The sequence below is a fragment of the Carassius gibelio genome, chromosome B20 (genome assembly GCF_023724105.1).
Source record: "Carassius gibelio isolate Cgi1373 ecotype wild population from Czech Republic chromosome B20, carGib1.2-hapl.c, whole genome shotgun sequence".
Taxonomy (NCBI): domain Eukaryota; kingdom Metazoa; phylum Chordata; class Actinopteri; order Cypriniformes; family Cyprinidae; genus Carassius; species Carassius gibelio.
In genome coordinates, this window is record NC_068415.1 from 11,007,397 (window position 1) to 11,031,967 (window position 24,571).

General features: G+C 36.5%; 2 protein-coding genes across 13 annotated transcripts; both read right to left on the reverse strand.

Moving 5' to 3' along the window:
- Positions 1-3,844: 3,844 nt before the first annotated feature.
- ccr6a (chemokine (C-C motif) receptor 6a) lies at positions 3,845-9,305 on the reverse strand. 2 transcript variants are annotated; one of them, XM_052586387.1, is made up of 3 exons: positions 9,206-9,305; positions 8,793-8,887; positions 3,845-7,661 (listed from the first exon to the last, which is right to left on the reverse strand). In XM_052586387.1, the coding sequence occupies exon 3, from the start codon at positions 7,644-7,646 to the stop codon at positions 6,531-6,533; it is 1,116 nt and encodes a 371-aa protein (XP_052442347.1). In that variant the 5' UTR covers positions 7,647-7,661; positions 8,793-8,887; positions 9,206-9,305; the 3' UTR covers positions 3,845-6,530. The 2 variants fall into 2 exon arrangements, with proteins under 2 accessions (XP_052442347.1, XP_052442346.1); XM_052586386.1 differs by lacking the exon at positions 9,206-9,305 and having other exon boundaries at positions 8,793-9,136.
- On the reverse strand, positions 9,284-24,491 carry LOC127983952 (centrosomal protein 43). 11 transcript variants are annotated; one of them, XM_052586374.1, is made up of 20 exons: positions 24,329-24,491; positions 23,875-23,928; positions 23,710-23,764; positions 22,974-23,053; positions 22,865-22,897; positions 22,139-22,195; positions 21,710-21,780; positions 21,293-21,348; positions 21,095-21,156; positions 20,930-21,010; positions 19,639-19,701; positions 18,450-18,658; positions 11,870-11,938; positions 11,625-11,699; positions 10,731-10,808; positions 10,513-10,625; positions 10,216-10,290; positions 10,059-10,092; positions 9,889-9,976; positions 9,284-9,437 (listed from the first exon to the last, which is right to left on the reverse strand). In XM_052586374.1, exons 1-20 carry the CDS (start codon positions 24,410-24,412, stop codon positions 9,363-9,365), a joined length of 1,512 nt encoding a protein of 503 aa, XP_052442334.1. In that variant the 5' UTR covers positions 24,413-24,491; the 3' UTR covers positions 9,284-9,362. The 11 variants fall into 11 exon arrangements, with proteins under 11 accessions (XP_052442334.1, XP_052442342.1, XP_052442335.1 ...); XM_052586382.1 differs by having other exon boundaries at positions 22,974-23,090; positions 24,329-24,360; XM_052586375.1 differs by lacking the exon at positions 22,865-22,897.
- Positions 24,492-24,571: the final 80 nt, after the last annotated feature.

Sequence of the window (24,571 nt, forward strand, 5' to 3'; positions counted from 1 at the left end):
TGAAAAAGCTAGTGATGCTACTCTTCACACAAAACTGTTGTTTTGTAAATACAAATGATCGAAAGAAAAAGAAAACTTGTAACCTGTGATCTTGACCTCTGTAGATCAACCTGAGGAGCAACTACCAAAAAAAAGAAGTACGGAAAAAGTCAAAATTTACACTCCAAGCCCAGTTCATGAGTATAAATGGTTCAAATCAAATCAACAATTAATGTTATAAGCAAACATGAAACCATAACCTTGAACTTGAACTGAACCTTGAATTGAAATTTACAAAGGAAATATTGCTAATTTCTGCCAATAATCAAAATCAAAACTTAATTTCAGCTTTGTCTCTACAACAAGAAAACCTTTCAGCAAGACAACCTGCAGAACCTGATCCTGCTTTGTCTCTCCCAACTTGAATTATAGCAAACAACCTACTTAAAGAAAACATAACCTTGATCTTGGGGGAAAGGAGAGAAAATTAACGTTCAAGTGTACATCACAAGGTCAAGTTGAAACACATAACCTTGATTTTAGGGGGAAAGAAAGATGTGAAATCACATCAACCGAGAAGCAAACACTAAAGAGAATGTAAAGAAAATAATACAAATTTAGAAAAGTTATCATAACTAAAACCTGTAAAATATTAAGAACAATTTAGAAAATGAAAACTAAACTAAATATGAAATGTAAGAAGAGAAAAAATGAAGCAAAAATAAAACTTGAACTCAAAAAGAGACAAAAATAAGAAAATTAAAAGAAAGAAAGAAAGAAAGAAAGAAAGAAAGAATGAAAGAAAGAAAGAGCATTTTATATTTCGGCTACTTAACTGTAGTATGCAACAAGCTTTTTTGTCTAGCTGCTGGCTTTTTAAACATTTTCCTTCTTGCATCATGTGATGTCACTTTTGCGACGTCATAATATCACATTTAATTTCCAGAGTAGTGGAGCGTCCAAATGATGCTGCGCATACTTCATTCCGTTAAATACAAATGAATGGACTGAATCAAAAAAAAAAGTTGCCTTCAAGGTATCTCCCACTTGGGGCTCAAATAATAATTCAATAATCTCTTTTTCTACATGGGCATTTCAAACCATGAAGCAGCTGTGTTAAAGCAAAGTTAAGTTAAGTAAGTAGCTCCTTTTAGCTTCTTGGACTTGACTCGTTTCGAATTATCATTCATCAATGCTTCTCAATGCTTTGATATTCATCTGAATCATTTCAACTCTTTCAATTACCTACCTAATTACCTAGATAGGCTTATAATGCTGTAATATTTACATCATTCATGATACTTTTGTATTTTAAATGTAAGTGACCCTCAACAACAAATACGAAATCTCATAGAATAAAGATTTTACTTGTTGGTAATGTTATGATTTTCACAAAGCATTTAACTGTGGGTTTCTCTCTCTCTCTCGTTCTCGATATTTTAATAGTTAAAATAATAGCTTAATTGAAAATCTGTGAATGATTTTCTTTCTTTTCTTTTATATTTTATAGTTTGTTGGTACGGAGCAGCAAGTAAGCTAGGCCATTAAAAAATCAACTGTCACATCTTGTGCGCTCCTGCACTTCAATATCAATAGGGGGCAACAGAAGATGCTTTTTTTTTACCGAGTCCAAAGCGCTCACATGAATTACTTCAATCTCTAATTTTAACATCGACATTGTTAAAGAAAAAGCATTTAAGACATCACATAATCCTTTTTAACTTTTTGGGATAGTTTTCCAAAATATGATATAAAAATGCAGTCATCATTTTCTCACCAACATGTTGATATATAAAAAAAATTTAATTTTAACAATACATAGGCTAGTTTAGTTCAATTCTGTGCAACATAGGCCTACACATAATGAAAAAATATCTTATTTAAAGAAATAATTTAAAATATTAATAATTAAAAAAAATGCTATGACATTCAAGTCCTTTCAGTGATGATAAGATACGTGATCAGAAACGCTCCAGAAAACACCCCAAATCACAGCTATATCCTTAGATGACAAAAAGGCTTTCAACTTGGTGGAGTGGGGATTTTGATAGCAGTTCTGTTGAATTTCGGGTTTAGTCATATTTTTAGGACATGGGTTAGTTTATTACATAAAAATCCTAGAGCAGCAGCGATCACAAATGTCATGTGTCATGACTTTCCTGTTTTTACTAATTCAAGGGGCACTCCTCAGGGATTGATATTATTCACAATAGTTTTAGAGCCTTTGGCCATTATTGTTAGGGCAGGGAATACAAATTACTGCTATGCAGATGATATTTTATTGTTATCTCATGAAACTCTCAAATCTTTACCTCAATTAATGAGAATTATCTCTCATCTAGCCTCCCTTTCCAGGTTTTTTTTTTTTTTTTTTTTTTACCAATGGAGGCATAAAAGCAACCTTGTCCAAATAACTGCACTTGCTGTCTTTGCACTTGACCACTTATATGATTTATTTCCTGTATTTAGTCCAAGCGTTCAAGTGAGCATGAAGATTACAAGAGTGTGTAGAACTTTTCATAACCTGATAGGACACACTTATAGTGTTTTAAAAATCCTTGTTTTTACAGAGCTTTATTCTTATTTTCAATACTTTGCATTTTAAAATCAACTTATACATTTCTGATCAGTGTCTCTATAAAAGATGACATTTGTTGTCCAAAATAAATAATCACCACTAATCATTTGCACCAATAAAAAGCCCAACCCTTTGTTTTAGTACTAAACTATATGTAATATCTAATTAACATTAATATTTAACATACATTGGAAAGGAAACATACATTGGAAAGTCTCATGATTTATTTCCAGATCATGATGTATAATGGGATACACTAAGCCTTGAATACCTCTCCAGAGAGCTATTCAAGATAGTGTGGATTTAGTGTGTGTTAAGGGCACTGTGCTCTGGCTTTTTTTAAAGGGGTCATATGGTTTTGCCAAAAAGAACATTATTTTGTGTGTTTGGTGTAATAAAATGTTTATGTGGTTTAAGGTTTAAAAAAAAATAGACATTACACATTATTTTTCACAAACTGTACATTATTGTTTCTCTTCTATGCCCCGCCTTTCTGAAAAGCATAGATTTTTACAAAGCTCATTGTTCTGAAAAGTGAGGTGTGCTGTGATTGGCCAGCTATCCAATGCATTGTGATTGGCCAAATACCTCAAGCGTGTGACGGAGATGTTACGCCCCTAACCATACTGTGTTGCCATCTCCTGGCATGATGAGACAAATACAATAAAACATATTACAAACAAAGCATTTGTTTCATCCAGTGGGGACATAAAAGTCTGACTCGAGAATGGCGTGGTCGACAGGCAACCACATGTGACAACCCCAGGCTGGACTCCACATGAACATTTTGGCGGCTTTATGCAAATCTTCTTTCATCATGACGTAGAGTGTGTTAGTGTGTTAGAACGAGCCTTTTTAGTGGGGTGTGGTTGACTCTTAACTTTTATAAAGAATATCTCTTTGGATCTACAGATCATCTTAATGCACCAAGAACTTGTAATACTCCAAAGAGAAAGGAAAAATTTAAATCACATCATATGACCCATTTAAGACCTGGTGAAGTCTTGCACGCTTACTTCCTGTGGTGCGCATGCACTGTCAAGTTGACAAGGCCAAAACCACTAGTGTGGGTATTTGGACTAGGCACAGCTCTCCCCCTCCCCTTCTCTATCACTTAGCAGATTTGGCACACGTTGTAGAAAAGCAGCGCTTTCCAACTTCAGTAACATTATTACAGCAGTGAAATTACCAAAAAAAAAAAAACATTCTGAGACATAAACTGAAAATAATTATGAAATTTATTTACATTAAATCGTTCTCCTTCCATTTTCACCTCAAAATTTTAGAAAAGCTGCCCCCCCCCGACGTGCCACCACTGGACAAGAGTCCAGTCGAGATGCAAGTTCTTTAGTCAAATATTCATTAACCAACAACAGCTTTTAAATTTGGTTGGAGAGCGGAAAATTTGAATCGCGTAATAACCTTAAAACAATATGGCAGGATTTGGAAATTAATATTCATGTTAATGACTGGCTGGCTGGATATTTCATCTAATGTGGGTAAGAACAGGAAAGCCCAAATAGTGCATAGATACTATTATTCACCATTTTGAGAATACTTTTAAGGAGTGGTTGGGCTTTAATTTACCTGTAGAACAATAATTATGCGTTCTTGGAGATAAATCAGTTGTTTCTAATGTAGCAAAAAATGTATTAAGATTGGTTGGATCACAGCTATCAGAATGATCTTGCTCAATTGGGAATTCCCCAAATCTCCTGATTTGAAAGACTGGATTGATGGGATGATTGTAATTGCATAATATGAGTGCTTGTTGGTGTACTGCAGAGTGAGATGAGAAAAAAAAAATAAATAAAAATAAATTAGAATGTCGTGGAAAAGTTCATTTATGTCAGTAATTCAATTCAAATTGTGAAACACGTGTTTTAAATATATTCAATGCACACAGACTGAAGTAGTTTTGTTTAAGACTGAAGTCTTTTTGTTTTAATTGTGATGGTTTTGGCTCACATTTAACAAAAACCCACCAATTCACCATCTCAACAAATTAGAATACTTCATAAGACCAATAAAAAATAAAATAAAATAAAATTGTTGACCTTCTGGAAAGTATGCTAATTTACTGTACTTGTACTCAATACTTGGTAGGGGCTCCTTTTGCTTTCGGTGTGGAATGGAGGGGATCAGTTTTTGGCACTGCTGAGGTGGTATGGAAGCCAAGGTTTCTTTGACAGTGAACTTCAGCTCATCTGCGTTTTTTGGTCTCTCGTTTCACATTTCCCTCTTGACAATACCTTATAGATTCTCTCTGTTGTTCAGGTCCGGTGAGTTTGATGGCCAGTCAAGCACATCAACACCATGGTCATTTAACCAACTTTTGGCGCTTTTGGCAGTGTGAGCAGGTGCCAAATCCTGCTGGAAAATTAAATCAGCATCTTCAAAAAGCTGGTCAGCAGAAGGAAGCATGAAGTGCTCCAAAACGTCTTGGTAAATGGGTGCAGTGAAAATTGGTTTTCAAACAACACAATGGACCAACACCAGCAGATGACACTGACTGTACCCCAAATCATCACAGACTGTGGAAACTTAACACTGGACTTCATCAGCTTGGGTTATGAGCATCTTCAGCCTTCCTCCAGTCTCTAGGACCTTGGTTTCCAAATGAAATATAAAACTTGCTCTCATATGAAAAGAGGACTTTGGACCACTGAGCAACAGTCCAGTTCTTCTTCTCCTTAGCCCAGGTAAGACGCCTCTGACGTTGTGTGTGGTTCAGCAAATTCCTTGACACGTGTGTGTGTGGTGGCTCTTGTTGCCTTAACCCCAGCCTCAGTCCAATTCTTGTGAAGTTCAAAATTCTTGAATCGATTTTGCTTCACAATCCTCATAAGGCTGCAGTTCTCTCGGTCGATTGTGCAACTTTTTCTTCCACACTTTTTCCTTCCACTCAACTTTCTGTTAAAATGCTTGGATACAGCACTCTGTGATCAGCCAGCTTCTTTGGCAATGAATGTTTCTGGCGTGTCAATGATTTTTTTTTTTCTGGACAACTGTCAGATCAGCAGTCTTTCCCATGATTGTGTAGCCTAGTGAGTCAAACTGAGAAACCATTTTGAAGGCTCAGGAAACCTTTGAAGGTGTTTTGAGTTGATTAGCTTATTGGCCATATATGTCACCATAGTCTAATTTGTTGTTGTTGTTTTTTTTTGTGTTAAATGTCTGTGTGAATTGAATTTATTTAATACACAAGTTTCACAATTTGAATTACTGAAATAAATCAACTTTTCCAAGACATTCTAATTTATTTAGACAATTGTAAAAAAAAATGGGTGTGATGAGCAGGACTCCTTAAAAACTGTTACATTTCCATTTGATTTTGTATCGTTACATTGATGGTGACTAGTTGCTGAATAATTGATTAGAAAGGTAAATATTAAGTACTGTGGTGGTGTATGAAGTAAAAAAAAAAAAAAAGATATATCATATGTTTTGGGGGAAGGAACTAGTTTTTGTAGATAACTGTGAGCAAAAGGGTTTAAGAGCATCTACCTTGGTAAGCCTCAGATAGTTCACTGATTCTCAGCACTGGATCTTATTTAATAATGTCACTCTTCACTATTTGTAATATCTTGCTTAATTTATTTAGTATTTAGATAAAACTTACAAGGTTTATATCTTGGGTACATTAGGCAATGTTAAAGATTCTATGTACAAAAGGTAAATAGTACATATATAAAAAAAAAAGTTCTGCATTAGTACTACATATAGTGCCTACTGATTGCAAAATCCATTCATAAACAGAAAACTTTTTACACTTTGCTCTTCTAGCACAGTGAAACAAGGAATAACCATTTCCGTCTTTGGTTTGTAATTGACAATTTCTCAAAAAAAAAAAAAAAAAAAAAAAAAGATTAATAATAAGATTAAGTCAGTTAATTCATCATTTACAGAAACCTCACATTTTCCCAGTCAAACTGGGAGACTTTTTTTCTTTCTTTTCCAGTCAGACTTCAAATCACATGGTAAATGAAGTGCCATTTTCATTGTACGAGCCATCCATAGAGCGCCGCATGGAAATGTAAATTTCAGTGGTGGCCCGTGAGGACCGTCTCGCTGACATGTAGTTCTTCCCCAAGCACCAGATGTCCCGTAAGATCTTCTGGAAGTGGTTTCTGAAATTCACCCCGATGAAGGCGTACAGCAGGGGATTGAGACAAGCGTGCAGATACGCCAAGCTTCTCGTTATGATCATGGTCAATCCGATGGACTCCTCGAAGCTGCATTCCTGCTCTTGAAACATGTTGATGGTATAAAACAAGAGTGCTATATTATAAGGCATATGGCAGACCACAAACACAAGGACCACAGTAAGGACCACACGCACTGCCTTGTGTCTCTGAAAGTTCTTGGCCCGAAGGAGGGTGACAATGACGCTTGAGTAACAGAATCCCATGATCAGCAGCGGCAAGAAGAAACCCAATGCAACCTGAGAGCTGGGCACCACAGTTTTCATCACACGTGCCGTTTCATTTGACTCAAATTTAAAAAAGCAGACATATGGCCCATCTTCACTGTCAGTACCATTCCACATGGAGGTTTCAGATGGGCCGGGATGGTAGCGCTCATAAAACATGAAGGTAGGAAGGGACAAGAGCAGGGCTGACAACCAGACTACTGCACAGACCAGGTGGCTGTAAAGCAGAGTGCTTGAACGCAGCCGGTAAGACCGGCGTGCCTGTACGATGGCAAGGTAGCGATCTCCACTGATGCAAGCCAGGAGCAGCATGCCGCTGTAGAGGTTGACACTGTAGATGCCACGCAGAAGCTTGCAAGACAAGTTCCCCATGGACCACCCATACTGCTCGCTGTAGATAATCAAAGGCAGTGCCACCACAAACAGGATGTCAGCGATGGCCACGTTCAGCAGATACACATCAGTCATGGACTTGGTCCGCTTGTAGAGAGCGTATGTCATGATCACGAGAGCATTGCCAATAAAACCAACAAAACAAATGATAGGGTGAACAAATAACTGGAGGAAGTTTTCAAGCATCAATTTGCTCTCCATCGAACATGGCTCCACCAATCCATTATACGCATCTTCTAATTCACTGTAGTAATAATCCTCCATTTTCTCCGCCTGAGACTGCAAGGAAAGAAATAAGAACAGGACAAAACCAAATTTTATGGCAGATCTTAAAGATGCCTAACTGAAATCTAATGTACAATACTAAAATATCAAAAACAAAGAAATGGGAGTGTGAGTTACAGGACAGATTAAATCCAATCATTCACTCCACACTAGGAAAAAGCTCTCAGTGCAAATTTTGCTTTGTAGTTTGACATTTTAACTTTGCAGGAGGAGGAAACCTGCAGAAAATCAGGTCACGTACACAGCATAAGATTCAATGCATACAACACATTAACTGGCCATTTGTCCTGAAGAACACGTTTGTCTAGCAAAGCATTGCATTTTTTCAACTTTTTACTACTTTCCATGCATTCATACATTTTATAGCAAGCATCAAGCTTGAAAAACTAGGCTTTTCATAACATAATGTCACACAGATTCAGGAAAACCCATGCAATGGTAAATTATGAAAAAATAATAATAATAATAAAAGCTAAAAAGTGCTTACCATAAATTCAAACAATAATTTATGAAATAAACTTTATATTTATTCATAAATTATATAAATAATAATATATAACTTTTTATTTCCAGACAAGTTTTTAGTCATTTTCTTTTGTTCATGTCTTTACTAGTTACTGGCATATAGAAGAATTATGCATTTATTCATTGCTATGAAAAAAACTATGCCATTCATCAATCTATGCATTTATCTCTCTCTCTCTCTCTCTCTCTCTCTCTCTCTCTATATATATATATATATATATATAATTATATAGTAGTCAACATTTGAAGTGGATGAAAAAATGTATACAAAGTTGTCAAGACAAGAACGGATTTTGGTTTTAGGACAACTTTGATTAAAGGTTTTGATCCACTTCTAATGTTGACTATGGTATCTTAGTTTTGAGCTAAACAATTTTCTCTTAAGTGTACCAATATCAGTTTGCAAGAGTCTCACTTAAACACAGAACCTGCACACTAAAATCTTCCCATTTAAATATATACACACACAAAGACTAACATAAATAATTTGTCTGCAAACTGGGTAATTAAATACATACATATTAACACAAACCGACACTGACTGAAATTTCCACTTAAAAATGTAACATGTGACTGAAGTGGGAAAAAGAAGCGACTTACCAGTATCAGCACAAACAAATCTAATGGAAAGCAGTGAGAGGTTTCTGTTCCTTCTTGTTTTTAATGAGGAAAGACAACCTCTGGGTAGGGCAGAGCTGTGTAATAAGAATGACAATTATCTGACCTGAACAGAAGGCGGCACTTCACTGAGAGCTGTACAGGAACATGTAGGTGTTAGTGCGAGACCATCAAAGCTGCCCGACAAACGCACACAGTACAGAAAGGATTATGGCTTCATGTAAAAGGTTGAAGTTGCACCTCCAACAGAAATACCCAAGCGAGCAATTTATGTATGGTTTAAATAGTCCTAAAGACTCATTTCACTTTGATGCCTTCTACACTTTCACTGACATTAAAACAAACAACTTTGTTACCCAACTCAATGACTGTGTTATTTTAAACCAAGAACTCACAATTTGCTATCCTTTCATTTCTGTCCGTGCGTAAAAATAAATAAAAAAAAGGCAAAGAAAAACAGGAGGAGTCAACAGTCAGGCTGTAATTAATTATTTATTGTCAACAAAATCCATAAATACATAAAGTATAAAATAAAGAACCAACAAATAGGTTTCAAGCAACGTCTTCAATGTAGTCTGCACCCAAACTTATCTGTGAAACGCTCACATCCTGAGTGGTTTCATCAAGCTAGAAAAAAAGACAGCAAGAGAAACGATGAGATCAGAGTCAATAAAATCCCAAATTTCAGCCAAGGTTAAACAAAATCTTATTATTTATTTATTTATTTTTATACAATGAGTACTTATGTCACTTGCTCTCACTGGGCCTCTTTAAGCACCTATATTTACAAATGAAAAACATGCCACTCTCATTTCTTGCCTTCTACACAATGCAGTCTTATCCATGAGGCTACTCTTATTGACATTTATCCCTCTTCACATAGATTTATGAAAAGCAGGGCTAGAATTAAGTGACATTAAGAATAACTACATCAATATTATATTTATACAATATTATAAATGTCAATCATTTCTTTACAGCTTTATTATATTGGAAAATGATCAAGAAATAAAGTCATTTAAATTTCTTCTGAAACAAGCAATGGCAACACAAGTAATGGCACTTTTTTTAAGAATACCTTATGGCTGATGTCAGGCCCCTCTATCGACACCACCTCAATCTCCTCATCGATGCTCACTTCACTCTTAGAGTTTTCAGAGAGATGACTGAAGAGAAAAAGACAGAGGTGACAACACTTCATCAGGATTCAGACGGAGCAAAATAACATCTGATGGAAACATTCTTTACCTGTTGAAGTCATCGTCATAGTCAAGATCATCATCTGGAAAGCATTTAAAAACAAAAACAAAAAAAGAGAGAGAAATAAGGATTGTGATAGTGAGTAGAGTTGTATGATTGTATGATATGAAGTCAAAAATGTAATGTATTACTGAGGAGTTCCTACCCAGCAAAGGAGATGCAGTTTTCTCATTTGGAACGGGAAACTCTTTTACAACCTTATCTTTAGAACTAGACGTACCTAAGATAACAATTATGGAGAAATAAAATATTAGTGTCAAATTCATATAAATCTTTAAGCACATCATGGGTTGATTCAATTTCATTCCAGAAAGTCGCAATCCCACTCTAATGATTCATAATGTTTTTAGAAACCTTAGGTGGGTTAAATTAGGTGTAAAGATTATGCATAATCTCTGGATCAATCCAGAATCATCTGAGAAAGTCGCAAATGGCTTGCTACCGTTTTTATCAGATGAATGGTCTTTCTGACTGCTCTCAAACGATCCTCCCGCACTCTTCAGCTGCGCGTCTGCCATGAATGCTTTTCCTAAACTGCTGCCCAAACCTTCTCCCCTGGAAAACAGACAGGATGAGACTCTGTGTGAGCTGACAGCCATATGAGGAGTGGAGGAAGAGGGAAGTTATGGCAGGAGACAGACGGGAAATGGCCCAGCTCACCTGGGTTTAGGCCTGTTATCACAGTCAGAGAGCATGTCCTCTCCATCTCCCTCTTTATCACTGCCTATAGCAGACAGACTGAGGCCAGACAGAGCAAGAGTATGTTCATCCACACATACATATAACACCAAGAAGAACCAGGTCAGGGCCATTGAGAGGGAAAGAGAGAGAAATACACAGAAAACATGCAGAGCAAATGCAGAGAAGAAAAGAAAGGAGAAGTATAAAGGCAAAACAATTGTGGTCGTCGCTACTGCACTACTCTTGTACTTTTGGTATCAGTTGTTGGATTTCCTGTTTTACAGTATATTTTATGTGGATGGTGAGAGAAAAACGGCTATATTTTGTGTTTGGACCAAATACAGAATGTGTGTAGTGTGTGTGCGCGTGTGTGTGTGCGTGTGAACTGAATGCATGTGTGTGTGTACTGAATGTAATGATATTTTTATGACTCTTAATTTTTTGTTGATCATTTTATAATAGTTCCTATAATCCCTTGAATCAACAGCTAAAAAAATTAAATTTTGAAAAATAATGCAAACAATAAAAATAATGATAAAATGAAATATTTCATAACATTTCATAGACACGTAAAAATAATGAATAAATATTGTCTGTGCGAACAATGTCAAGCCCTAGCTGCAATCAACACTTGTAACAAAAGTGATGAAATTATATACGAAAAATGACTGTTCATAAGACTGTTACTCTTATTTAACACTGTATTGTGTGTGAATGCAAAGGTAGTTAACTGTGAAACTGTACTGACCACAGTATTCTGCTTCTGTATGAACATGAACGGCCTCAATGGGAGTACATAGCCTGATTTTGCACCCATGGGTTAAGATGGATGCAGTAGGCTTGAATGGCTTGAATCACTCCATGCACACTCACTCATTGAGGCTAGTGCCCCTCCTCATTTGGGATAAGGATCGCCCTGAAAGGCTCCCTTCCCTCTGCCAGTGTTGACTTCTCACGAGGGGGAAAACACATACAGAGCACAGACAGTTACAGAAAGAGGGAGGGAGAAAAGCAAAAGAGGGACAAGGTGCAACATACAACAAAGCTCCAAAGTCGACCTTTACTGTGTCAAAACCATAGCAAAATGCGAATACACTCAGAAAACAGGAAGTACTTACTCTTTCTGACTATAGCTTTTTTCAGAATGCCTCTGCCCTGAATAAGGCTTATCTGCTGAAGATAAACCACTGTTTCATGTGCAGCATTAAGAGAAAACAGTGAAAAGGAGAAGATACAAGTCAGAAAAATAAAAGCACTTCTCTGTATTTTTTCTTAGAGCAGTTATTTAAGGCCTATATTTATAACTATGACTTCAGGGTGGATGCCTGTCATATTTAAACAGTAAAAAATTAACTACTGTTATGTGCTTCAAAAGCATGAAGAACCCAGATCTATGCTTCTGAAATTACAATCAAAGGTGCCAGCGGTTTAGATGATTTCATTTTTATTTGCTCTTTTAGTCTCAGTAGAACAAGTTGGAACTGAAACAGTAATTTTTCAAAGCTCTCAGTAGAACGAAAGTCCCACAATGAAAGTCAAACCAGGACTGTGATAAATGTGCTTAAATGTCTTTTTTTTCCCACTTATATGCATTAACAAATTGGTTTTCTTTATCCTTTTGCTAAACTGATTTTCTTTCAGCTTTTTAAAACAAAAACACATGCCATTAAACAGGTCAAACTTGGGAATATTTGTATTGATGTAAATGTTTGTAGAACTTTAATGTTACATTTAACTAACATTTTAAACATGATTTAAATAAACACTGTCAGTGTTATTTAAAATTTTGGTAGTGATGAAAAACACTTCTCTTTTGAAATTAAACAATTTTATTTATTTTAAGTTTTCCTATTCATTTTCATTTCTTCATCCTATTTTTAAGTGACATGCCTAGAACCCAATACCAACAGTTTGTCAGTTGTGTCAAAAAAAAAAAAAAAAAAGACTTTTTGAAAACTACTTTTTCAATGTTAACCCTAAAAGGGGCACTACTACAAAGAGACATATGGCAATTAATTTATTGCTAAGTATTTCTAATCTTATTGGGACTCAAATAATACAGTTTCATGATTTCATGATGTTTGTATCCCCCAGGATTTAACACTTCAGACGTGCATACGTATATGCAGAGCAGCGGAGCTGTCGCGGCAGAACAGCAAAGCCATTGCAGGTGCCGCGGTAGAAGAGGTGCATGCCGTCAGACATGGAGCACGCCTAGATCGCCATCCACCCGGCAGTATGATCACATGCAGATTCTGTGGTAGAGACAATGAAAAGAACAAAGAGAAATGCCCAGCTTTTGGTAAGAAACGTAAAAAGTGTGGAAAGCCAAATCACTTTGCAGTTAAATGTAGAGCCCAGATGAGACAAGGAAACCATAAATCAGTAAACAAAGTGACTGAACAGGACAGTGATGAGTATGAGGGCATCCTCACTGTGGGTGTAGCAAATCCAGAGACTGTAAAGAAAAAAAAGAGGAAGAAAATGAAAAGAAAACACAGCAGGGATGCTTTTGGGAAAGGACCTTGTGAAATTTCAGATTGACTGTGGAGCAAGCTGCAATGTTATTCCTATCAGTCTGCTGAGCCCAGATATAAAACTGCAGGATACAAAGACTGTACTAATAATGTACAACCAAAGCAAAGTGAGACCACTAGGAAAGTGCAAACTGAAAGTAAGAAACCCGAGAAACCACAAACTGCACAGGCTGGAATTCCAGGTGGTGGATAACAACTGTACTGTCCCCCTAATAGAGAAGAGGGCAAGTGAAACTATGAAGCTCATCAAAGTACATTATGAGAACATTCTTGCAATAGATGGTATAGTCACCACAGAAAAGCCTGCGACCAGCCAGTGGTCACTAGAGCAGATAAATACTGAATATGCTGATGTATTCAGGGGTGATGGCTGCCTGGAGGGTGAGTACAAAATAGAGATTGACAACACTGTTAAACCTGTACAGCTCCCAAAAAGAAGGGTTCCAGTAGCCATGATGAAACCTTTGAAGGAAGAGCTGCAAGATCGGCAGAGGAGAGGATTCATTGTGCCAGTAGAGAGGAGCACGAATTGGATCAGTAGTATGGTGGTCGTACAGAAGTCCAGCGGCAGTCTCAGAGTATGTATAGATCCAAGGCCTTTAAACAGAGCTTTAAAGCGCAGTCATTTCCCACTACCTACTATTTATGACATACTCCCTGAACTGTCAAAAGCCAAAGTGTTTACTGTGTGCGATGTTAAAAGTGGATTCTGGCACGTCAAGCTGGAGGAAGACTCCAGCTATCTCACCACATTTTCTTCCCCGTTCGGCAGGTATCAGTGGCTGCGCATGCCCATGGGCATAAGTCCGGCCCGTGAAATCTTTCAGAGGAAGCTCACAGTCGCATTAGAGGGCCTGCCAGGAGTATACATCATTGCTGATGATGTGCTCATTACAGGACAAGGAGAGACACAAGAATCAGCTGAGAGAGACCATGATGAAAAACTGAAAGCATTTCTAGCACGATGCAGAGAGAAAGGTATCAAGCTAAATGCTGATAAGTTCAAATTGAGACAAAGAGAAGTCTCTTACATCGGACACCCCCTGACATCTGATGGATTGAAAATAGACCCAGTCAAAGTTCGAGCAATAACACACATGCAGAAACCAGCAGATGTAAAAGCAGTTCAGAGACTACTAGGGATGGTAAATTAACTCTCAAAGTTTTGTGCACATCTTTCAGACCAGTGTGAGGCTCTGAGACAGTTGACACACAAAAACTGTGAATGGAGATGGACTGCACAGCACAAAGAGGAATTCTGTAAAATAAAAGAAACAATTGCAAATGCTCCAGTGTTAAGGTATTATAACCCTGATGAAGAACTTACCATCCAATGTGATGCCTCAGAGGGAGGCCTTGGTGCTGCACTCATGCAAGGAGGTAAGCCAGTAGCATTCACAAGCAGAGCCCTAACACAGATCGAACGGGGTTTCGCACAGATAAAGAAAGAGTTACTAGCTCTACTGTTCGGGATGGAAAAGTTTCACCATTATACATACGGATGGAAAGTAGCAGCACAAAGTGATCACAAACCCTTGGAAAACACCTAAAAGACTCCAACGGATGATGCTGAGACTTCAAAAATATGATTGTGGAGGTTGTGTATGTTCCAGGGCCAGAGATGTGGCTAGCAGACATGCTAAGTAGAGCATATCTGCCCCGAGAGCACACCCATGGGAGATGTTGAAGCAGAGTTAGAGACAATAAACATGACACAACATGTACCGATCTCAGCAGACAGATTTGAGTCTATCCGTTCTGCAACAAAAAAGGACAAAACTTTGCAAACACTGATTAAAACTATACTACAAGGTTGGCCAAAGAACAAGGCTGACACACCACAAGAAATAGGTTATTATTACCTGTTTCAAGAGGAGTTGAGCTACCAGGATGGCATTGTTTTCAGAGGAGAACGAGCTGTTATCCCTAAGCAGCTTTGGAGGGAAATAAAACAATGTATACACTCTTCGCATTTAGGTGTGGATGGATGCCTGAGGAGGGCCAGAGAGTGTGTGTACTGGCAAGGAATGAATGAGCAGATCAAATCACATGTACAGCAGTGTGACACCTGCCACGCAGTGGACTTTAACCAGCAAAAGGAGACACTGCGTCCACATGAAATGCCGGACAGACCTTGGGCCAAGGTAGGCACTGACCTGTTTACTTTTGACAACAAGGACTAATTACAGTAGACTATTATTCCAATTTTTTGGAAATTGATTACCTGACAGACACCAAATCGACTATTGTTATAAGAAAGCTGAAAGGTCACTTTGCCCGCCAGGGTATTCCAGACATCGTCATCTCTGACAATGGCCCACAGTTTTCATCACAGGAGTTTCAGAAGTTCAGTGACCATTGGGCATTTCTTCACAAAACTTCATCACCTGGCTATCCTCAGAGTAATGGCAAGGCAGAATCAGCAGTCAAAACTGCTAAGAGATTGATGCGTAAAGCACAAATGTCAAGACAGGATCCATATCTAGCAATCCTAGATCATAGAAACACACCAACACATGGATTGTCAACCAGCCCAGCACAGAGATTACTGAGCCGTCACACAAAGATGATTCTACCCACGAAAACCAGCCTCCTACAACCAAAGATTCAGAATTCTTTGAAAGAATTGATAACAAATCAACAACGGCAACAAACATACTATGACAGATCAGCTAAAGACTTAGACACACTAAAACGAGGTGACCCTGTCAGAATACAACCATTTGAGCCTCATAAGATCTGGAGAAAGGGGACGGTGGTGGAGCCCATTGACTCAATGTCCAATTGGAGTCTGGAGGCGTTATAAGGAGGAACAGTAGACATCTACGAAGGGACCAGGGAATGACCCTCAGAGTATCCAACCAAACAGAGACTGTTGTGGCTGACAATACAGAACATGCAGGAACTGCAGATTCTCAATCACAAACATCCAACAATGTGGAAAATCAGATGCAGAACACCGAAAAGACAGACATCCCAGCATCTAATGTCACGAAAGCAGGGCGATTGATAAAGAAACCGCAATACTTAAAAGACTTTATCACAAAAAAAAAAAAAAAAAAAAAATGTGAAACTGTCCTAAGGAAATGTGATATTAATATACAGAAGTTATAAGGAAATGTATCTTATGTTCATATCAGAAATCAAGAGCTGTTTAGAATGCTAGTTACATGCAGCAAGTTTAAAAAAAAAAAAAAAAAAAAAAAAAGAGAAAGGATGTGACAATAGGAACAATTGTTGTATGTTTGTTGTAGTGGGGAACCAGAAGAGGGAAGCACGCTATGGGTAAACGCATGTGTAAATGAGTGTTGAGGAAAGTCAAGTTAGTTGCCGAAGTCTGTCTTTATTGAATAGAGATGACACTTAAAACAACCTATATGTAAAAAAAAAATACTAATTATTATTACTTTTATTAAAAATTCATAAAATTCTAACCTTTCAGTGGATAATGAGAATTTTAAATGGCCAATGTGTATTAGAGAAAAACATTTATTTCATAAAAATATTACCCTCATTTTAAATTCTTATTATCCAATGAAAGGTTCGATTTTTGTGATGTTTTAAAATAAAAGATCAAATGGATTAACAATGCAGATTAATTTTTTTACAGCATTCTTTGATCATATTTACCAAGGGTGTCCATATTTTGGGGCATGACTGTATGCAGAGTTTCAGTTCATTTTTGTGACAAGCTTCATTGGTTTACAGAAAGGAAGTTTAAATGGCAGAAAGCGACATCCTATTTGTTTTCTTTCTATTAAAAAACCACAATGTTTTGTTTTCATTCTTAGTGTACATAAATAAAAGCAGACCTTTATACAGTGATGCATTATTAATAAGACAATAAGTGTTTAATGTTGATTCTGCTGGTTTAAGGAAACAGTAGAATTGATTCTACCGGCATGCGCGCATACACACGTTTGTTTTTTGTGGGGTCATCGGTGTAATGGTTTTTATACTGTACAAACTGTATATTCTATGGCCCTACACCAACCCTACACCTAACCCTAACCCTAACAGGAAACTTTGTGGAAATTTTTACTTTTAAAAAAAAAACAAATTTTGTTTGATTTATAAGCGTATTGAAAAATGGGGACATGGGTTATGTTCTCATAAGTAACCCTCTCCTTTTAATACCTGTGTCATACCCATGTCATTATACAGAGTTGTGTCCTGATATGTCATAAAAACAAGAGCACACACACATCAGTTCCAGCATTGCTAACTTGACAGCACAGTTGGTTCATTATCAAAATAAAATACAGTTAACCAAACATCAGTGGGCGGCTTCTGTCACCGACGGAACTGAAACACAACGCCTATAATTTACATAAGAAATAATAGTTTAGCATTCAGATACGTTACATCGCAAATATGGAAATATTATCGAATATTTGGATTTGTGCCGAATGAGAGAGGTAGGATACACGAGCACAAAGCTCCATTTCACAAACAGTTTAGTACACAAGTTTTTAAACATAGTCTTTCACGGTCAGCACATGGTTTATGTCGAGTGTGGGATTTGTTTTCAAGTGCACTACTCGTGGCATTCGCTGTTCTTCTGCTGGGAGTTGGTTATCAAACAGCGTTGAATTCCTGTGGGCAACCCCTTCTGATCTGGAGGAGAATTGCCTGTATTCGTCATAAGGTCTCATGCCCTGAACCGAGATGCCCCTACCATGATGATTCGGTAACAATACATGCATCATTCCACCCCAATATATATTGTATCTTGATTTATACCCATAAAAGGGTGACATATCCCTTGAGATACAAACATTTAGAGACAGATTACAAAGAATGTAAGCATTTAATTCATTCAATTTCAATGTTAACCAAATGCTGAACAACAGCTTTGTAAATGGGTAAGTCCCCTCCAACATGTGCAAATATGTGACCTAGATCAACTATTATCGGAGGTTGAGTAGATTTCCCACTATAGGCTGCCGTTCAATTTTAAATGCCGCCCGTGAGCTAAACAAAGAATGTATGAACAAAATCAATATATCTAAATATTCATGACCAACATCCTTTCACCCTGTCCCTGCCTCTCCCCACAGCCTCTCAACTGTATGTACAGGATATACGTTGTCCCTTTTAAGGTTAACGTTCCACAAAAGAAACCATATTTGATGATTTCTCAGAGTAAAGCTATTCTTACCAGCCATAGGTCTTCTGAGGTTGAGGAAGAGGATCATCAAAGAACGAGTCTCCTTCATCCTCATCCTCCAGGCCAAACTCCAGTGCTCTCCTCAGTGAGGTGGGGAGGTTTTTCCCATCACCTAATCCCTCATCTGTGCCTTCAGACACTTGAACAGATCCTCTGTTCTTCTGAGATCCCAGCGGTTCACCAGGTCGTCTGTCTCCGGCCTTTTGGAACGCCATAATATTATTAAAATACTCTGCTACAAGCGACATATTTCATCTGATGCAATCAGCATGATCAATAACCATCATCCGTTTATGTAATAAAGTTACTGCTTGTACGATTCAGCTTGGACCAACAGCTGCACATTTTAGATGAACTGTTATGTGCATGAAAGTGAGGCGCCATAATGAACGTACTACAAACCAAAGAAAAATAAGTTCCCTTTTGCCAAAGTGGTTTTAAAACATGTCATTCTCAAGTAAAATTGATCCGGGAATTAGTATGAGTAAATGGTTAAAAGATTAAAAGCAAAGATCATCTGACATAAGTTACAAGAACAGTAGGTTGTTAAAAAGCCCATTTTGAAACTGGCCCACGTTAAGAAGAATGCTGCGTCATTCAACCCACTCACAAATCGATCAATTACTTACAGGACAATTTTCAAAAGAAAGGTTTTACTTGAGATGAAATTGTTTCAGAAGTAGTATACATATGCAAAAAAAAAAGAGGTTAGACATTACATGCTGAATCTAGTTAATAAAAAGGTGTTAGTAAGTGTTAATACATTTATTTTCACAAAAGTACTAGTAGGTGATTAGCAGAAGCATGGTCAGTATCTTTGCTCTAAATCTTTTTGAAAACACTGATCTCATATGTATTGTGTGTTAGCTTAAATCTGCTCTGCGATAGAGAGTTTACTATATCAAGTGCTAAGATGGTTCCAGTTCAACCATGGGCTACGTTTAGCACCGTTACACATTCAAGAGCTTTCTGGATCTCCATCTTGTATACAAAGCAGTCATTTTGTCTTGAAACATGAACTTACACTTGCATGCGTGATAACAATAATGGGAAGGAGCAGAAACCTAATAACAGCCAAATGTGTATAGATACATTTACAAATAATTTACGAGACAAACGAAGCCACATGGTTGAGCCGATCAAAAGCTCCAGTATTAGAGCCGACGCACATGTGCTTTACCTTTAGGTCAGGCTTTTCTTTCTGCGCTGAACTGTGCTTAACAAATCCTTTATACCTGGGTATCTGAGCACCAGAATACAGCCATCAGCTTACCTTTTACAACAATGACATGCTATCCTCACTAAATCATACATCGATATGGATGGAGTGAACAAAATGAAAACAAATGCAAAACAATGAAGGGAGAAACTGTTATAGTAAAATACAAACACACAAAAACAACTATTGCATACTGACTAATGGAGTAATGTCTATCCAAAGAACTTTCATAAAGATTTGGACAGTTTTAATCAAAATTGTTGTCTGTTAGAACTTCCCAATGGTATATTATGTAGAAAACATCTATAATGGATAAAAGTCATTTAATGTCATTTTGAGAAACATAGGAAGATGGAATTACATTCAGCATTAATTATTTGTTTTGTTTATTGAGCACCATAATAAATAAATTTTAATAAAAAAAAAAAAAAAAAATTATATATATATATATATATATATATATATATATATATATATATATATATATATATATATATATATATATATATATATATATATATAACAATTTTAAATGGTGTTAAAATATTTGAAATTCCCAATGGTATGGGGAATAAATATAGTGAATCTCAAATAATTCCTAAATATATTTCTTATAATCGAATCATGATCTTTTCTTATAAATGTTATGAAGGCATGGGTAAGCACATAACATAAGCAGCTAAATTTAAAACAATCATTTTGTTGTGGGTCAAAGGAACCTACTGCCTATACTTTGGTAAAACCCCTTCCCCCTTTGTGAGTCAAACAACAATGACTTCATGAAATTACTACTGTGTATCATCCAACATCTAAGAGATAACCCACGATATGCATAAGATATGCAGATAAATCCAACGCAGGAAACACAGCTACCCAAAACTACACACATCTTCTATTCATAAAAACTAATGATGATCAGGGGTTCAATTTAAGGAGATGGGATGAAATGAAATTAGAATGGATGAAAATTGTGCATACTATAAAACAAATTTTTAATAACATATTGCAGGTTTTGCATATAAACAGGCCAACAAAAGCCAGCTGTGGCTTTGTGGTTTATTATTATTTTTTAACATATACAGCTGAAATATAGAATACTAGACATGATAAAAAATAACTCATATCTGATGTCCATAAAACAATCAGAGATTATAATCTTGACAGAAGGTGAGAGGAAAGTGTGTGTGTGTGTCAGAGAAAGATAACCGGAGAAAGAGAAACAAAAACAAAGAAAGACAGGAAGTCAGTTTACCTTGCTGGTGGAAGAAGAAATGATTTTATCTTCAGAGGTGTTACTTGAGGTATAAAGTGCATCGCTACTCTCACTGGAAACCTGTAAACAATATTACAGGCCTCAATACTGAAATCACAAAAAGGGATTGCTGAAAGAAATCAGAACATGTTCAAGGCTGCTCACCACACTCCGACACTGAATGAAAAAGCATTTGTACATTCCCAAGAAGTCCTGGAAGTCTACAGCTAAGTAAAGTTAAGAAAGAAAACAAAATTTTATTAGCAACTACTGCAGTTTACCAGACATATAAAATTTGCATCCCTAAAATGATTGAAAAGTAAAAAAAAAAAAAAAAAAAAAATTACAGAGACTAACTCTTACTTGTGTTCTTGCCTTTGGCTCTAAATTCCTCAGTGACGTAACTGTCCAGCATGTTTCTTTTTTATTTGCAGATAAAAAAACACACATATTATTGAAATAATATGACCATTCATAGTAACTGCAACCACAATGGCTAAAGCTACAGTGCATGAAATACAATCAACTGAAACTGATCTTTAATAATGATCTTTTGTTAAGAGACCTTTATTTAGGTTTGCGTGTAGAAATACACACGTTCCTTACACAAGTTATGAGAAAGAACATGACCACAGCAGCATGAACCTCAACCAGAGAAGATTATAGAAGAGCAAACCAACAGTGTGGGGAGATGTACATACTTTCAGTCATTACATAAATGAGGGTTTCAAAACCAGTACATTTCCTAGAGTTCGTGGCATTCAAAGTGCTGAAACAAACCTGCTGAACTGGGGAAAAAGATCAGTGAAAATTCCAATAACAGCTTCTCTGTTGATCTCACCACTTCTGTTCTGTGAAGTCAAATCAAAAGATATAAATTACTAATAAAGGGTTTATTTATTTTATATATATATATATATATATATATATATATATATATATATATATATATATATATATATATATATATATATAAACTAATCATTTGGTTATTCATTACGAATGTATTATTATATAATAATTCTAAAGATTTATGACCAAAAGAATAATACAGTGAATAAGAAGATATCTAATGAATATTAATTTCAAAATAGCAGTACTTTCATATTTACAATTATATATTGTATGGCATATTGCATTAATTATTATTTAATCAATAATAAAAAAGAAACAATTTTTTTTTTTTTTTTATGTCGAATAAAATGTTACCTTGTCATGGCTGTCAAATCTTTTGCGGGCATCAGCAATTTGACGGGGCAACAATTCCTAAAAACCATTTACAAACATCACTACAATTATTGCAGATTACACTCAGGATAAAATCATTGTAGCAGCCCTTTATTATTGAAAATTCCCTGATTCGTGTAATATTTTACATATTTTTTTATTTATACAAATTTGTCATATACACCACATGTTTGAGACATCTGTGTTCAGCTTGTGCACTTACAAACTAGACAGGATATCACATTGTACAACTATGAAACTTTAGCATTTGAAGTCTCATCTGACAAGACAGCAGTCAAGGGCTTGATTAAACCAATAAAACGTAATGTGCCCACAAAACAAGACAAAATATCTAGAAGTAGGACAAGCTTGTTTTGCACAGGTATCTTCACAGGAAAACCTTTTTTTGCAGCACCACTTAAAGAGGTTCATTTACATCATCCTTCCCTTGTGTGACCTGAATAAATCGCTTGGGGTTTGTGATGTGTGGGTAAACTAGTGATAAGAATCAACCCCGAGATGTGCTCTCCAACCACAAGTGAAATAAGTGGGTTAGCACTATTACAAGTCTGGGACTGGATCTGTTTTCTGAGAGTGCATCAACCCCACCTGTGCTTACTGTATATGTGGGTGTAAAAACAGTTACAGAGATATCGACACAGATAACATGGACTGTGCCTGAGCCAGACAGCAGTGGTGGTAAAGTACCTTGGGAAAAGTTCTCTCAATCAACCGATCTCCCTGAGAAAAGAAAGACATACTATCTGAAAGATGTGAATTCATTTGATTGACTAAAATGCGGAGCATCAAAAATCACCTCTTTATGCCGGCCCCTCTTCACCAACTCAAGCAGGAGAGGGGTGTTTTTATTCACCGCCGTTTCTGATATACCAAGCTCTATAGAAAGAGTGTCACTACTGTCAAGCCCATTGAGCTGAATAACACATAGTAGGGTATGTTAGTTCAGATGAAAGAGATTTGAGGTCACAGAGGACAGAGCATAACACATTCAAATCAACCAATCAAAAAACATTTACTGTACATGATTTTCTGAATGACAGCTTCAAACTGTGTATCACTTACAGTGTTACATATTATATAACACTGACATACCGTACTAATTTCAGTATGAAACACTGCAAGGGTGAAGTCTAAATTAATTGAATGAAATGCAAGCAAAACATCAGGTCAAAAAATTAATGAATAAATAAATAAATTCATAGAAAATAATGTAGTGTATGATAGGCACAGATGTTTTAGTTTCAGGCTATGATTCCATCGATTCAGAGTATATTTAACACGTTTCATATTTTGAGTTGATTTTAGAACACATATTGTAATTTCTCATGCACCTCCTAGCAAAGAGTAATTTAGTGTATGATGTCCAATTTTATCTATGAACAATTGCAAGTTTGCATTTGTATGATGCCTAGTCTAAATCTGTCCATATTTTAAAAAGTGTGTAGTGCATTACAACCCAAGTCATCATCAAATCCAAACAAGACAGAAATAAAACTAACAACCGAATGCCTTTTTATGGAATTCATACTTACCATCCTTTGTGTTTAAGGACTTTTTGAGGTTTTCATTCACAAGAGGTGTTTTGTTCTGTTCAAAGATCATGCAAAAACATACAGTAACATAGCTGCATTTGATCAGTAAAATATACAATTTATGTTGAATTATCTAAAAAAGACATTAAAACTATTTATAATTACCGCAACTTTGTCTTGCTCTTCTAAGGCAAGAAAAACAGCTGCACGTAGCTCTGCCTGTAACCCCACCAAAATGTGTTATAAAATACTTGTGGTCTGGTCATTTTAGATGACTTCATACCTGTGAGTACTACACCTTATTAAAATAAAATAAACCAAGACTTTGCAGCTTTGCCTGTTAACTAGAAAACAGGCTTTGCTTTGATACAGCCAAGATAAACAATGACACTGGCTGTATGTCTCATTTTTAGTTGTATGAGGGAACACAGGTTTTATTAGATCATTGTGTCATAACCCAGTGTTGTCACACCAGTGGCTGCTGCCCATAACAACTTTAGCATCACCGTGCTATGCTAACAAACATTGCGCTTAGAATATAAAATATGTCCCACACGAGACAGAGATTACTCCAACCTCATAAATACTTTAAAGGGTTTCGAAACAGGCAGGAAAATACCTTAATTTTATTCAAAACACCACTGTTTTCCAAGTTTTGAATCAGTAGATCTCTGAGTTCCGTGTCCTCCTCCGTCGCAGACATCTTCAGTTGGTGTCATGTGACTTTAAACTGGAAACTTGCGCACCCTGGCGGCTGTCAACGGCATTAAACATGGGTTGATTATGGATTGGACTGGACTTGCGCTTGTGAAGTTGTGCTACTACACTACAGTATGTTCAAACAACAGTTCGAGATGTGTCT

Excerpts from the sequence above, each read along its gene's own strand:
- ccr6a (XM_052586387.1), bottom strand. The coding sequence starts at position 7,646 with ATGGAGGATTATTACTACAGTGAATTAGAAGATGCGTATAATGGATTG.
- LOC127983952 (XM_052586374.1), bottom strand. The coding sequence starts at position 24,412 with ATGTCTGCGACGGAGGAGGACACGGAACTCAGAGATCTACTGATTCAA. Across the intron at positions 22,898-22,973 it reads AGAGGGGCCGGCATAAAGAG|GGAGATCGGTTGATTGAGAG; the intron begins GTGATTTTTGAT and ends TTCTTTTCTCAG. Across the intron at positions 10,093-10,215 it reads AACTGCATCTCCTTTGCTGG|ATGATGATCTTGACTATGAC; the intron begins GTAGGAACTCCT and ends AATGCTTTCCAG.